Source organism: Hippocampus zosterae, chromosome 14 (genome assembly GCF_025434085.1).
Source record: "Hippocampus zosterae strain Florida chromosome 14, ASM2543408v3, whole genome shotgun sequence".
NCBI lineage: Eukaryota > Metazoa > Chordata > Actinopteri > Syngnathiformes > Syngnathidae > Hippocampus > Hippocampus zosterae.
The window spans coordinates 14,458,650-14,473,010 of NC_067464.1; the positions used below are offsets into that span (position 1 = coordinate 14,458,650).

At 41.1% G+C, this 14,361-nt stretch overlaps 1 protein-coding gene across 2 annotated transcripts in view; it reads left to right on the forward strand.

The window, feature by feature from the left end:
- The first annotated feature begins 3,696 nt into the window (after positions 1–3,696).
- Positions 3,697–14,361, forward strand: part of LOC127615109 (peroxidasin) — a 46,714-nt gene continuing 36,049 nt past the window's right edge. The window contains exon 1 of one of the 2 annotated variants that reach the window (XM_052086665.1): positions 3,697–3,974. In XM_052086665.1, the coding sequence (XP_051942625.1) occupies positions 3,787–3,974 (188 nt within the window). In that variant the 5' untranslated portion in view covers positions 3,697–3,786. The remainder of the gene's footprint in view (positions 3,975–14,361) is intronic. The other variant, XM_052086664.1, reaches the window with a different exon arrangement.

A 14,361-nucleotide genomic window follows, 5' to 3' on the forward strand; every position in this document is an offset into this window, starting at 1 on the left:
ACTTGGTGAAAACACACAAGCACATAAAAATCCAAATTCCACTCTGTTTCAAACAACGAACCTCTGAACTGTGAGGCAGAGACGCTAACCACTAATGCCATGTGCTGTCTATCACAACCAACCAGCCATTCCTTTATCAAGGATACTGTTAGAGAGAATGAGAGTTTGAACTTTTCACATTTCAATGGAATGACAGCTGGTTCACCACCTTAGCCATTCTGTGAATTCTATACTGGTCGTGCGGTCTAACCCAGCAGTGAGCAAACTACGGCCCGCGGGCCGAATCCAGCCCGTTGGTCTTTTTAATCCGGCCCGCCGAAGGTTGGTCCACAATTAAGGTTCGATGTGAATGATTGCATTCATTTCAATTGGACTTGTAATGACAGGCATTTCACCGCCAGGCGATTTGAAGCGGCAGAACAGGGGGGGGGGATCTTTTCGACCACCTAGGACCTCAGTATCACTCTACTTCTACTGGTCTGATCGCAACCCATCTGCAGCAATGCACAGGCTAAAATAGGTAATCAACAACACTGTTGTCATTTTTTAAAAGTATATTAATACAGTACTTTCTTGCTTTTGTTCTTTTGGTGTTTGCTATGGAATGTCAACAAATGCAGTTTTTTTTTTCATGTACCATAGCTCGTGACCTGGCCCTTCTGTCAAATTTTAAAAGTCAATGCGGCCCACGAGCCAAAAAGTTCGCACACCCCTGGTCTAACCCCATTCCTCGGCACAAAAAACAAAAAAAAGAACCTTAAATTCTCAACATTACATGTATAACTAAACTTGTTAAAAGCATCCGAATCATGTGCAAACATTGGATTAGAGGACAGTATTTAAAACTCAGTTTGGCCAAATAGAAAGCCTTTGTCTCTTACAGTGACATGCCTTTAACTGTAGCAAAGTATAACAAAGGCCGATAAACATGTTTATTGAATTGGTGATTCAATGAACACAATCAGAAGAGCACATGCAGTACACAGATGTTTCCTGTGCTTCACTGAGGTCAGAGCACTGTTGTGTCTCCGGAACATGTTTGAAAACAGGATGAAAAACAAACAACGCAAATGTGATTACTGTTGGTGTGTGAGGGTTTTGCACTTTGAACAACGATGTAAACCATTTCATGTTTGTACTGTACTGTTGTCCTGACATGTATTACACACAATATAGACTGTGTTGGAGTCCCATTACAGGCTCCAATTCTGGACGGACATAATGTGACTCTGCCATCTTTAAATTTCAGACAAGAGAAACTGACTTAGTAAAACAGTAGATAGAATGAGACATTCTTAGTTTCCAGCCAATTATGGTGGAGGGGTCAAGTTCTTTCAATTTGGCTGATGGGTGACTGGGCCTTCGGAACAGTGTCAAAGTGCCCTGAACCAAGGCATTGACCCCAAGTTGAAATAATTTATTTTTGAGACCTATTTTATCAGTGTTGTTCATCGACTATTTGGGCATCGTTGGAGCTAGAGGGGCTCCAAGTCTTATACCTGTAGTTGTGTTGTCACAGTATTTCAGAATACCATTGCATCGTTACTTCACTGGGAATTGGATTAAGCGCTAAATGACACATTCGTACCTTGGGCGTCTCTTTTTCCACATCCACTTCTTTGCATAACACTAACTCCCATTAGGGGTTTGTTTGTTTCATTCATTCATCTTCCGAGCCGCTTGATCGTTTATTGGACATAAAACATATACAGTAATAATTTGACAGAAAATAAGGTAGATAAAATAGTAAAAAGAAAGAAATCAGTCTTCATTCAACACAGTTATGTTCAAGGGAGTAGGAAGAAGTAACAAACTTATCTAGTCCTACCCCGTTATGTGTTTATATCTAATAAATCATTTTTATATCAATCAGAAAAGAAAAAAGTACGAAGAAAGAAGTCTCCATTAAAGCCCATACTTCACCCTTAACCGTGATATTTTTACAACTTTTGGTTTGTATCGGGATTATATACATCCACACCCTGGCACTCTTGTGTCAATTTTCTCTTGTATTCATAATGGATATTTCAATACCTTTCTCTATTTATCAACTTAGTTCTGATTTATCGTTATATTTAATGTTTAAAATTTATGATTTTAACTCTGATTGATGTAGGTTGTTTGTACTCATTCATTCATTCATTCATTCATCTTCCGAGCCGCTTGATCCTCACTAGGGTCGCGGTGGGTGCTGGAGCCCATCCCAGCTGTCTTCGGGCAGTAGGCGGGGTACACCCTGAATCGGTTGCCAGCCAATCGCAGGGCACACAGAGACGAACAACCATTCGCGCACACACTCACACCTAGGGACAATTTAGAGTGTTCAATCAGCCTGCCATGCATGTTTTTGGAATGTGGGAGGAAACCGGAGCACCCGGAGAAAACCCACGCAGACCCGGGGAGAACATGCAAACTCCACACAGGGAGGCCGGAGCTGGAATCGAACCCGGAGGTTGTTTGTACTATTTTTTTGAATTTGTTTTTGAACTCAGCGAGCGATTTACTCATTTTCAGGTCCGTTTCGAGATTATTCCACAGATTAACACCATTGATAGATACACTTCTTTGCTTGATGTTTGTTCTTGTTTTGAGTTTTTTCATCACTGGCTCCCTCACGGTCGGTCGTCGCTGGCTCCCTCGCGGTCGGTCGGTCTTGAAAAAGTTATTGTCCGGGTCCAAGTTGTTCTCAGGGTCAAATATTGGGTGCTGGTGAGGTGGAGCCTATACCAGGTGCCTATGGGCAAGAGACACGAGACACCCTGACTTCACTTCTATTGGCAACTTATTCCATTTGCGTGCAGCATAACAGCTAATACTGCTTCACCATGTTAGCTTTGCACTCTGAGCTCCACAAATTGAGCCGAATGTGCAAAACTAATTAGCCAGTCCCTCTTCAATGAAGAGGGCCGTTATGACTGTAAACTGAAATAAATGTATGACTGCCTCATATACCATTTTTTTTCAAAATATTATTATATTTATTTTGGATGGGGAATTTGAAACAAAAAATATTTCAATGTTTTTAAAAGTGAAAACATTTGCAATTTGGGTATTTTAACACAAAACATCAAGTCAATACACGTAATTTGTTATTGTGGGCCACATAAGATTATGTGGCATCCTGGATCTGCCCCCCAAACACCCGGGCCTTAAATTGTGCTCTAGTTGTTCTCTGATATGTGGCTAAACCTGAGTAAAATGGGATTTTTTTCCCCCCAAAAAAGTCCTTTTTTTCCGCTTTCAGTTATTTCAGTACATTCATTAAATTAGAATTATGTTGGATCTGATTTTTAAGTACATTTATTGAAATCTTTGAGGATTGTTTGTTTTTAAACATTTAGGCCTGTGTGGAATTTTTATTTAAGTTTTGTGAGCAATAAATGTAAATTCCATAATTTGTAGGTACAGTTTTTACGTTCTTATTTTCAAGCACAGTGTTAAAGCCGCATAATGTTTTCCAGGGTTACAAATATGCCTTCTGGAAATAAAATCGCTGCCTTGTTTTTGATGAATGCTTTTATTACTCCACTGTATTTTAATGTTGCTTGTCATTTATGTTTAATGTCATGGCGGTACTCGTAGAGCAAAGTATTTTTGCGGAGTGGCGCATAGAGTTTGAGGACCACTCGCTAAAATACAGATCATAAACAAACTGTAAGACTGCTTGACTATTTTTTAGCCGCGCGTGCCCGCGTGTGCGCGTGAGCGTCGTCCCTCGGAGGCTGTGACCGTCTGTGCTGTGTGTGCTGTGCTGTGCTCGGCGCTGTGCTCGGCTCACAGCTAGCAATGGCGCTGCGGGCTGTCCAGCTCCTCTCTCCGCGTCTGCTTCTTGCCGCGGCTTGGCTTTTGCTCGCTAGCGGACCCCAGCCGATTCTGTCCTGTCCGAGTCGGTGTTTATGTTTCCGAACCACTGTGCGATGTATGCATCTCAATCTGGAAACGGTACCGGCTGTCTCTCCGCAGACGACCATTCTGTAAGTCGCACCCGATTTTCTTTTCTCTTCACTCAAACGGCAACGAGAGAGCCGAGATTGTGCATGCTAACGGAACCATTTCCGTCCAACATTTAAATCCTCCTGATAACCATTCTTGTCCATGTTTTGTTGTTGTTGTTTTAAGTTGCAGTAGCGTAAACTACTTTCTCTGCCACTGATTTCACGTTGCGCACAAATGCTTTTGAAAGTGGTGGTATCTCTTTCAATATGACCCAGGAAGTTTTCAACAACACCTGCTGGTGAGTTTAGCTGTTGGAACGCTGGCGTCTGGAGGGGTTAATAGTCAGCGTTTTTGGGGTCACACAGCTGCTGAAGGGGCGCTGCTTGGACAATGTGGAGTGTGAAAGTCAGTCAGTGGGGGTTCTAGCGGCAATAGTCATGCTTTTGCTGGTTGCTTGAATTTGGAAAGTTCGAAACCCTCGTTGAAGGACACTACTGACCACTGTGTGATTGAGTTATTGTTATGGAGCAGTTGGGTTCCTCGTGGTTTTTTTTTTGTTTTGTTTTGTTGTTGTTGCTTTTGTTCTACTGTATCCCTAGGGAAGGAATACTGTACTTGTCATTCATTAAAGATTTGTTACTGTGCCCTAGACATCCAGAAGATGACGATGTCTAATATTGTAACTTCAGAGTTACAGTAGCCTGTCGCTGATGTGTAAAACCTTAAAGGAACTGTTTTTTTCCCTGACACCTTTTAAAATGGGAACATATTGATCTTGCGTAATTCATAACTGGTAATGTGTACGAAAATAAAAAGCCGAAAGTCAAACAATAACAGTGTAGGTATTCGAGACTCTACTCAATCATGATTTTGGAGCCGATGTCCGAGTAGTGAGTTCAACAAAGAAACAATAACGGATAATCAATCAGAAGATGGACCAATTGATTTAAGCAACTTGTTTTTTTCTTCACCCCACGTCCCTCCCAATTTTCCAGCTGCAGACTACAAATTTCCCCAGTGTGGGACAAATAAAGTTGATCTTATCTTAATTATTGGACAGTCAACTTTTATGGAGGATTGGGACCTGGCCCACAAATAGGCACAATTTGCATAAAACCATCACCCATTGAAGTGCATTGTGGAAAAATAATAACAGTTTAACCTTAAACATTTTCCCCAAAACATTGATAAACATCATTCAAAACACATAAAATTTTGTTGCGGGGACCCAGCACCCCCCTTCCCTCCCCAAAAAACCCTAAAATAAATCTCAAAAATTGGGGAGAAAATTTGAAAAAAAAAACCCCATCTGACTAGTAAAAATAAATAAATAAACGCAATTTATTCGCTATACAACATATGTATCTATTTATTTATTTATTTCGGCGAAATCTTGAAATCGACGAACATGATTTGCCTTCATGGACCACACAATCCTGTACCTTTATTAGCCCAAAACTGAAAACAGTTACTTTGAATATCATTGCCTACGGGGTCAATTAGTACAGATAATATCAGCTTGGCAATGTACCTGCACCATTTTCAGCCCAGAAAACATCGAGCGCTTCAGGATGACGTTGACTGAGAGAAAGGACTCACACAGAACCACTTCTTCTGACATTATCTAATGCTAATGACATATAAATGGAATGGTACCCACAAAGGAACTGCTTATGTACTCTTGACCTGCTTATTAGGGAACATAATTGGAACATAATTGAATTTTGACCTTGAAAATGTGCAAAAAGATAACATTGAACTTCAATATTACCTCAATGTCATATATTTGTGCAGATTGTCCTTTGCAAGACAGAAATTGAGTCTGACTGAACCCCTTTCTCACTGAGTGTACCAAGCTGAATAGCTCCCCTTTTCACACTGGAGTCAATACAGATGCCAATCAAGCCAACTCCTTAAATACATTACCGCCTTTGTGTGGAATTGGCACTGGGATCCAGTGTCGAAAGGTCCAATGCACTGACCTATTAATAGTTAATCTCTGCCAGGAAACAGGAGAACAAAGAGGCATCTTAGTCAGCCACAATCCAGAAAATGGCCTTGTTCTTTAACATCTGGTGCCACCCCATGACAGCCTTGCAGCGAACTCATGGTCCAGCCCAGACCAGACCAAAACAGCCTAGACACACCCGACACCTCACCCCCGCCCATCCTTTGCCACTGCAATAAGAGTATTGTTTAGGTGTTCGAGCAGGATGTCTAAATTTGTTGCAGGGTTGATACAACACAAGTGCATGTTGTCATTTCCTGGATGCTTTCATGCTTGAAAGCTTTGAAGTCAAAGCCACTCGTTGGCTCTCCTCCCGTCTGTTATCAGGTCAGGACATGAATACCTGGCTGCCTAATATTTCACACACAGCTGACCCTGTACAGTAGAAATAATTTAAGAAAAAAGTATGTTGCCCCTGCAAAAACATCTATTGGCGTGTATTAAATGCAAATAATTTATAATGGAGTCAAGCACTCCCCTTTCAAGTACTGTCTACCATTTATTTGTGGTAGAACAAAAAAAACATATGTGAATCGCATAATCGGTTTTGATTTAAAATATGTGAGTGTATCAAATCAAACCAAATGAAATTGTTCCACAAATATATTGAGATGTGCGTCTACCCTAATAGAATCGTAATCTCTGAATCAAATTGTTCCACTTGAAAATGAACCGTCCTTGAATCATATGGCGCCTCATGTGTCGAGATATTGAATCGTCTTTAGGCGAGATGCACACTCCTACTCTCTCTCTCTCTCTCTCTCTCTATCTCTCTCTATTTTTTTGTTTGTTTTGTTCAAGTAACAAATAAGTTACTCAATAACAGCTTGGGATCTCCCCAAAAGCTGCTTCTTCTGCTGCTGGACCCCGGATCAGCGGTAGTAAATGGATGGATGGGTGATATGTAGCCGATTTAAGATTTTACTGTCATTATTATATAATGTATATATGTATAATATATTTTTTTCATCGGAAAATAGAATGATGTTTATACTACTGGTTAGCTGGAAATACATTATATTTATTTATTCTCTGTGAATGCTGGGTTTGTTGTTCGGTCGTGTATATAGTACTTACTGGTAATTGATGCAAATATTTGTTGTTTAAAGGCTACATAATTATGATCAATGGTACTATTTGAGCAGTCCAATTAAGGCGATATAATGAATCTTATATGTTCATTTAAAAAAAAAATAAAAAAATAAAAAATTTGGCACGCAACTCAGGCTTGCTGCCAAACACTTTTCTTCAAGATATTTGCAGGAAACAGTAATTTTTTTCCCCTCAGTTTTTTCTGGCAGCCACGTGTTTTTCAGCTGTTTTCCCTTGGGATTCTAGGCATGCTAGTACATTATATTCCCTCACAGTAATGACACATCGGTATAGTTTCTCAAGGATTTGGATAAGTGATATATTTTTGCAACATTGGATTGGATGTTTTAATGTCTGTTTGTACCAGTACAAGTACTGAGCTGCTGGTGAAATTACCTTCCAAATGAGTTGTGGATTTTAAATGACTTTGTTAGCATTACTAGTTGCAATAGCATGTTGATCACATTGTTGTAATTTCATATTTTAGGAGGGATTTGTATTGGCTTCTTAGTGCATCATAGTATTGCACTAATTAATTGCATCGCACAAGGGGGAAGCCCAGGGACGCACTGGATTCCACCTTGATTTATTTGTTGCTCAGAAACATTGCTGTAGTAGTGTGACCCTATTAAAGGGCAACAAAGCATAAACATGAATAAATGTGCAGCCGACCCCCACATATGATGATGATTCCCCTATTTTCAGATTTATTTCTAATATTCAAAAAAGTAAATATATTTTAAGATAGTCATTCATCCATTTTCCAAAACGCTTATTTTCACAAGGGCCAGGGACTATATCAGCTGTCTTTGATGCATACCCGGGTTGCGAACTGAATTGATTGCCAGCCAGTCAGTTTTTTTTTTTTGTTCTTCTGTTTTTTATTAAAAAACATTTTTCAGTCAGACTCAATGACTATTTTTTAGCCAGAAAGCTTATTGGAGTTTTTATTTTTAACAGGACATTTTCTGGGTGGTTAAAATTAATTAAAACTTTGCTGGCATGCTCGCGCATTCTACATAATTACCTGGTTAAGTAGTAGTTGTTCAAATGATTAAACAGGTTTGTTGTGTTGCCCGTTTTTGAGGTACCTTACCCATCGGCTTATTTTCCTCCATGTCGCTTTAAAGGGAACCTTGGTTGTAATAACATGAGCTTTGTGTGTGTTATTTGGTTGGCACAAATCATTTCCAGTTTAATACTTTTTGTAGAAACCTTGTTTTCGTTGATCCATTCTGGATAGTGACATAACATGGTTGTGCGCTGTTTTTAGCAGTCACAGTATTCTGTTAGCAGTGACGAACACCTCTGTTCAGCCTTTTCAATTCAAACCAAAGCGTGGTCAAATTGAAAATGTCACATTGATATCAAATGTTGATGAAAATGTCAAATTGATGTCTTGTTCACTTGAGTAGCTGTGGTCCACGAGTCGGACATTCTTGTCTCTGTTTGTTTCCTCCGTTGCAAATTCGGTGTCCAGTGGCAGGGCTGCAGTTACTGCAGAAGAGGCTTGGTTCATGGTGAGCACCACACGTAAAAAGAGTCTGGCCAACTCGCTTTGCAGGCGTAATCTTGCAGCCCAGCCTCAGTGACACCCACTATGATACAGTACACCCTCAATCACATTGTGTCAATAATAATAAATGCTCTCGCGATGCGAGGTCCTGGCTTCATTCGGTGGTGTTGTCACATTGCGTACAGCCGATCAGCTGCACCAGCGTCCGCCAATGACCACAGTCATGAGCCAGGTCTGCTGCGTCCTCCAGGGTAAACCCCTGGTGCTGGAGATCCTCCCTGATGACATCAAGCCATCTGGTTTGGGGTCTGCCATGTGGATTTTTCCAGCCGGCTGTAGCTGGGCCAAATGAAAAGATGACATGAGTGGGGTGTTCCAGGGGTAATCGGAAGAGATGTCCAAGCCAACGGATGTCCCTCTGGTCTGCCAGTCGAGATGCGGGGGGCTGAAGGGTGCATTTCTGAAGGTGTGAATTAATAACATAGAGGTGCCAGCTGGTGTTCATGATGGTTCTGAGTGACCAGCACTCAAAGCCATTGATCCTCTTGGCCAGTCTTGTTTAAAGGCCAGGATTCTGCACCATACAAGAGAATGGGAAGAACTGCTGTATTATAGATACGCATCTTGGTCTTTTGGGACACTGAGTGGTGGCGCCATAGGGGCCACCATTGCGACTGCATAGCTCCAGCTGCGAGGCCGCGTCTGCGGTTGATCTCTGTCTTGAGATCATCCTTGCATGTAATGTTGGAGCCCAGGTAGATGACAGAAGCGACGAATTGCACTTCATCTGAGCCAAAAAAAACAGGAGGGATGGGTGGGGTCCGTCACCAAATTACATACGTTTTGTACTTAGTACTTTATTTGGAGGCCCAGCTTTGCTTCTTCTGTTTGGTATATTGGGAGAGCACTGGTGAGGTGTTGGAGGGAGTTGCTGAACAGGGTGCTGTCATCAGCGTATTCATGGTCAGGTGGAGGTGGCCAAATGACACGCCTGAGACTTGCTCCTGGACTCGGATCATGAGGTGGTAAATGACACAGTTAAAAAGGTCAGGAGCGGCCACGCAGCCATGTCTGACCCCACTGTTCATGGGGAACCACTCTGAGTCCTTCCCATTCACACGAACACAGCTCTCTGAGTTGTTGTAGAGTCGCTGGCTGGAACAGCGTGGATATTTTGGGTGCAACTCCAAGGTACTTACGCATGTTCCAAAGGGAGAGGTGGCCAACTGTGTCAAAGGCAGCTTTAAGATCTATGAACGCTATAAAGAGAGTGGCATCACTGCAGAGCTACTCAAAGAAGGTGGTGACTCCATGGCCCAGTGGAGAACAGCCCCCCACAGACTGAACCCGGGGCATCATCCTGCCATTCTCGAAGTGAAAAGTGGACAAGCTACTCTGCAGCAACTACAGAGGCATCACACTGTTTTCCATACATGCAAAACTGTTCACTTGTATCATTCTTACCTGTTCTCTTCCTGCCATTCGAAGCCACCGTCACCCTCATCAAGCTGGGTTCATGTCCAACCGGTCCACTATCGACCACATCTCCACTCTTAGACTCATTCTTGAGAAGGTCAGAGAGTTTCGGAAATTTGGACATTTTTGTGTTTAAGGTGTACATTAGCATGGCAGTTGCCGGCTATTAGATAATTAGAGGTGTGTCCGATCATCAGCAACTAGGGATGCTCCGATCGACCGCTGGCCGATCATTATGGCCGATATCGCTGCGTAATGTTAATCTGCGTCACATAAATAAAAGGGAAAAAAATTAAGTATGCTCTGCATGGATAGCACATATTTCGGTGTTGACCAAACAAAAGGGAATGAATATCGAATTGCGATGGAAAATGTCAATTCATTTAATATAATTGATAAATATTTCCAGAGGAGTGGACGGTCTTAAATTACCTCTCGATTTGGGCGTCTTAATGTCCCTCTCTGACCCAAAACAGTGGACTGGTCTGTCTGACTGACCGTGAGTCAGGAAGGGAAAGTGATGGTCCATTGTTTGGAATTTGCTGCAGTTGCAGGCTTTGTGAAGCACTCAGTCTCTGCAGCATTATGGAATGCAAAGCCAGAAATCCCCAAAGCTTTGCTAATTTGCACAGTTAGATTGGCCCCAAGATAGTTGTTGAAAGAACTCCACTGCCCCTTCCAGCAGTCATCCAACAAGACGATTAATGCAACAAAACTCTTTTGAATTGCATTCTGAAAATAACTCCTAAAGATTTATTTTTTATTTTTAAAGTTTAACAAAACATATTCACGTGTCGTAACAGAGAGAACATGTCATTGCAATTTGCTGCTGCACTTTGGAAAGCCCCTTCCACAGAGAACAATTCTGCAGAGAAATTCTTGATATCGCAGGCGAAAAGTTGATGTTCCATGGGCATTAAAAAAAACTACCAAAAATGACACGTATGACACTTAATGACAACATGAATCTAATATTTAATCATTTTCCATAATAATCTGATTACTTTCCACTAATCTGATTACTTTCCACTTCGATCGATCGCTGTTTAGAGAATGAACAACCTATGCAAAGCTAAGTTAACTGGAGAAGCTTTAACTTGCACTGAGACAAATTTAATTAGGCACAATGATTTAGTTGAACGTACTTTTGTCCCATAAATTAGTTCTGGGATGTACTCTGACAAGGCTTAAGCTTCTTCAGTAGTTTACTTCAAAAGCACCAAACCGTGAGCTGCACTTAGTGAAATGAAAGGGGCACTTACACAAGTGTCTTTTGCAAAATGAATACATTCGTTTCAGGTCTACAAATACCACAGGGTGCATTCTAACTAGTAAAGGTAGGATATACTGTATTACATTTGCCCACAGATGCAAAAAAAAAAAAAAAAAAAAAAATAGAGAAGAAAAATCCTACCCAGCCGACTTGCAGTCACACGTATATGTTCCCAAGTTTTTAGCGACAACAAACCTTTTGGCATATTCGTCAAAGGAAATTCCTACTGACTGAGTGACTGAGTCTGTCTGCAACAAAATGGCCGTGTGGTAAACACTGAAGTGGCTAAACATGGTTCCCACATCCCAAATGTGGTTTTAAAATTCTTAATTATAGTTTTAAATAGACATGTTTGTGTCGACCAAATTTTGTGGTCAAGTTAGCTGAGCTAGCTAATTTTCTCCTCAGCCCTACATCCTATCTGTGATGGTCACTGACCTGCCACAGATGGGATGTTTCATAGCAACTTTATGTAGTGGTGAAAAAGGTCTTCCGTGACATTGTTATACTGTATTGTATTTGTAAGGTGCAAAGGTCAACACTTGGTTGTTGTGATCTATGAACAAAATATTTAGTTTGGTTTCAAGAAGAAATCTGTAGTTCTGTTTTCTCTCTTTTTTGAGGTGTATTTATTTTACAACTCTTTCAGGTTCAGTATTTTTCTTCCATTCTGTAATGTTCTTGTTTAACTATTAATGAGTCACACAGTCCCAGACCTACACAGTCTGTGGTAAATGTTCTTAGGCATGTGTCACAGAGCTTAACTACTTTCTTGACCACAAACAAAAAAAGGAGGAGAGGCTCACACATGGCGTTCAGATGGAGGATTGGGCACCGTCCAGGTTTTCCCATTGTTCAGTTAATTCCGTTTTTCACGGCCCTCTGAAAAGGGATCGTCGGCCAGCATGGAAGGATCACTCTTTCTGTACTTTCGCGATACATTTATTTGGACATTTTGCAGCAAAAGTAGATGTAGATGAAATGAAAGTAGTTGCAGTAGCAGAAGCAGTAGCAGAAGCAGGTAATAACCATTGGGCCATGCCGACGACGAAGCGAGTGTATTCACTAAGGCAACATAATGCGATTCTGCTTTTTATACCTCGCGCGAACGGTCGCCTGTCAGTGGCAGCCCGCCCCTCTTAAAGCGGCAGGTGAATCCAACACCCATTGTTTGAGTCTAGGCAAGTCCTTAAAGAAACGTGTTTTGTAATGCTGCTCATCTGCATATAGTTGAGCGTCTTATAATGTATGAAATTTCATTGACTGAGCTCAACTAAACATAAACCTTTTGGATGCAGACAAACTTCCCTATAAGTACTGGAACAATGACACCATTTAAAACTTTTTATAATTTTTTGCTTTTGACTGAAAACATTTGGTTTTGCTGTCAATACTAGCTAACATTATTTGCAGCAGAACACCAAATCTTTAGGTATGCTAAAGTTTTGGAACTGCGAGACTAAACATATATTTAAGTTAATAACATTAAAAAGGAGACGTGTTATGCCTTTTTTTTCATAATTTCAAAGTGATTCACTGGAGACTTAATTTAAATGTCTGTGACTTTTGAACAATGTCAAAATACCTCAAGTATCAAGGATTACATGACAATGTGATTGTGTGTGAATGGTCAAACTAGGATGGACTCCAGCATAATGTAACCTTCAACAGGATAAGTATCATAAAAAAATGGATGAACGGATGGGCGGATGGATGGATTACCATACAGCGAACCTGTAGAATAAAAGACGCATCTTGTTCATATATATACATGTATATCTGTGTGTGTGTGTGCGTATCAAATTACAGGAAAAAATGGATGTTGATGGAAATGCAAAATTATTTTATAACATATTTTGATCACAGTATTTCTCATTTCCAAATACCGTATCTTGCATACCATACCAACTGCCTGCAAATATGCATGTCCTAAATCGTGGTGCATATGATAAAGCATATCTGTGCTCAAACCTTTTCTCTGCAGAAATGACGGATTATAGTATTCAAGACTTGTATTAAATCGGCGTTGCTTGAACCTGCATTTAGTTCCTGCATGCCTTTATCCCTCAGAGCTAGAGGCTGCTGGTAGGTGAGATAGCTGCCTCAGCATGCCTTGGAAGTGCACTCTGCATCTTGGGCCTGTCGCCTTGTTTTCCTTCGGGTAGTGCTCCTCTTCACCCTGCAGTGATTCCTGCTTTTTCCTAAGAGGAACCTCACCACCCGTTACTACACCTTTGAATGATTGACATTGATTATGCAGTGATCCCTCATTTTTTGCAGTTAATGGGGGCCAGAATCTCCCGCAAATGTTGAAAAAAAAACCACAAAGTAGGATTTGTCCCAACCATCTAGGAATTTTTGTGATTGTGTATGTTGGTACCAGAATGTTTAAAATATGTAAACAGTATTTATACTTAACATATTTGAGAATAACTCAAGTCAAGTCAACAATATTTATAGAGCACTTTCAAACAGCCATCGCTGCATACAAAGTGCTGTACATGGAGCAATTTAACATGCACAATAAACAGTAAGACAAATCGGTAATAAAGGCGGTAGAAAACCAAGAACAAATCAAAGTCATGCTGAGTCGAAAGCCAAATAATACAAGTGAGTTTTGAGGAGGGTTTTAAAGATGGGCAGCGAGGAGGCTTGCCGAATGTTCATTGGGAGGTCATTCCAGAGAGAGGGACCAGCAACAGTAAAGGCTCGATCCCCTCTGAGCCTCAGTTTAGTTCTTGGTACTTCTAATAATGTCTGGGCCACAGACCTGAGGCGCCGGGCAGGTGTGTAGGGGCGGATGAGCTCAGTGAGGTAAGGTGGCGCGAGATTATTCAGAGATTTGAAAACAAAGAGGAGGATCTTGAAAATAACTCTAAAATGAAAGGGGAGCCAGTGAAGGGATGCCAGAGTAGGAGTTATGTGCTCCCTCTTACGAGTACCAGTCAAGAGGCGAGCAGCGGCATTCTGGACCAGCTGAAGGCGCTTAATGGAGGACTGGCTGACTCCAAAGTAAAGGGCATTGCAGTAATCGAGCCGGGATGTGACAAAGGCATGAAT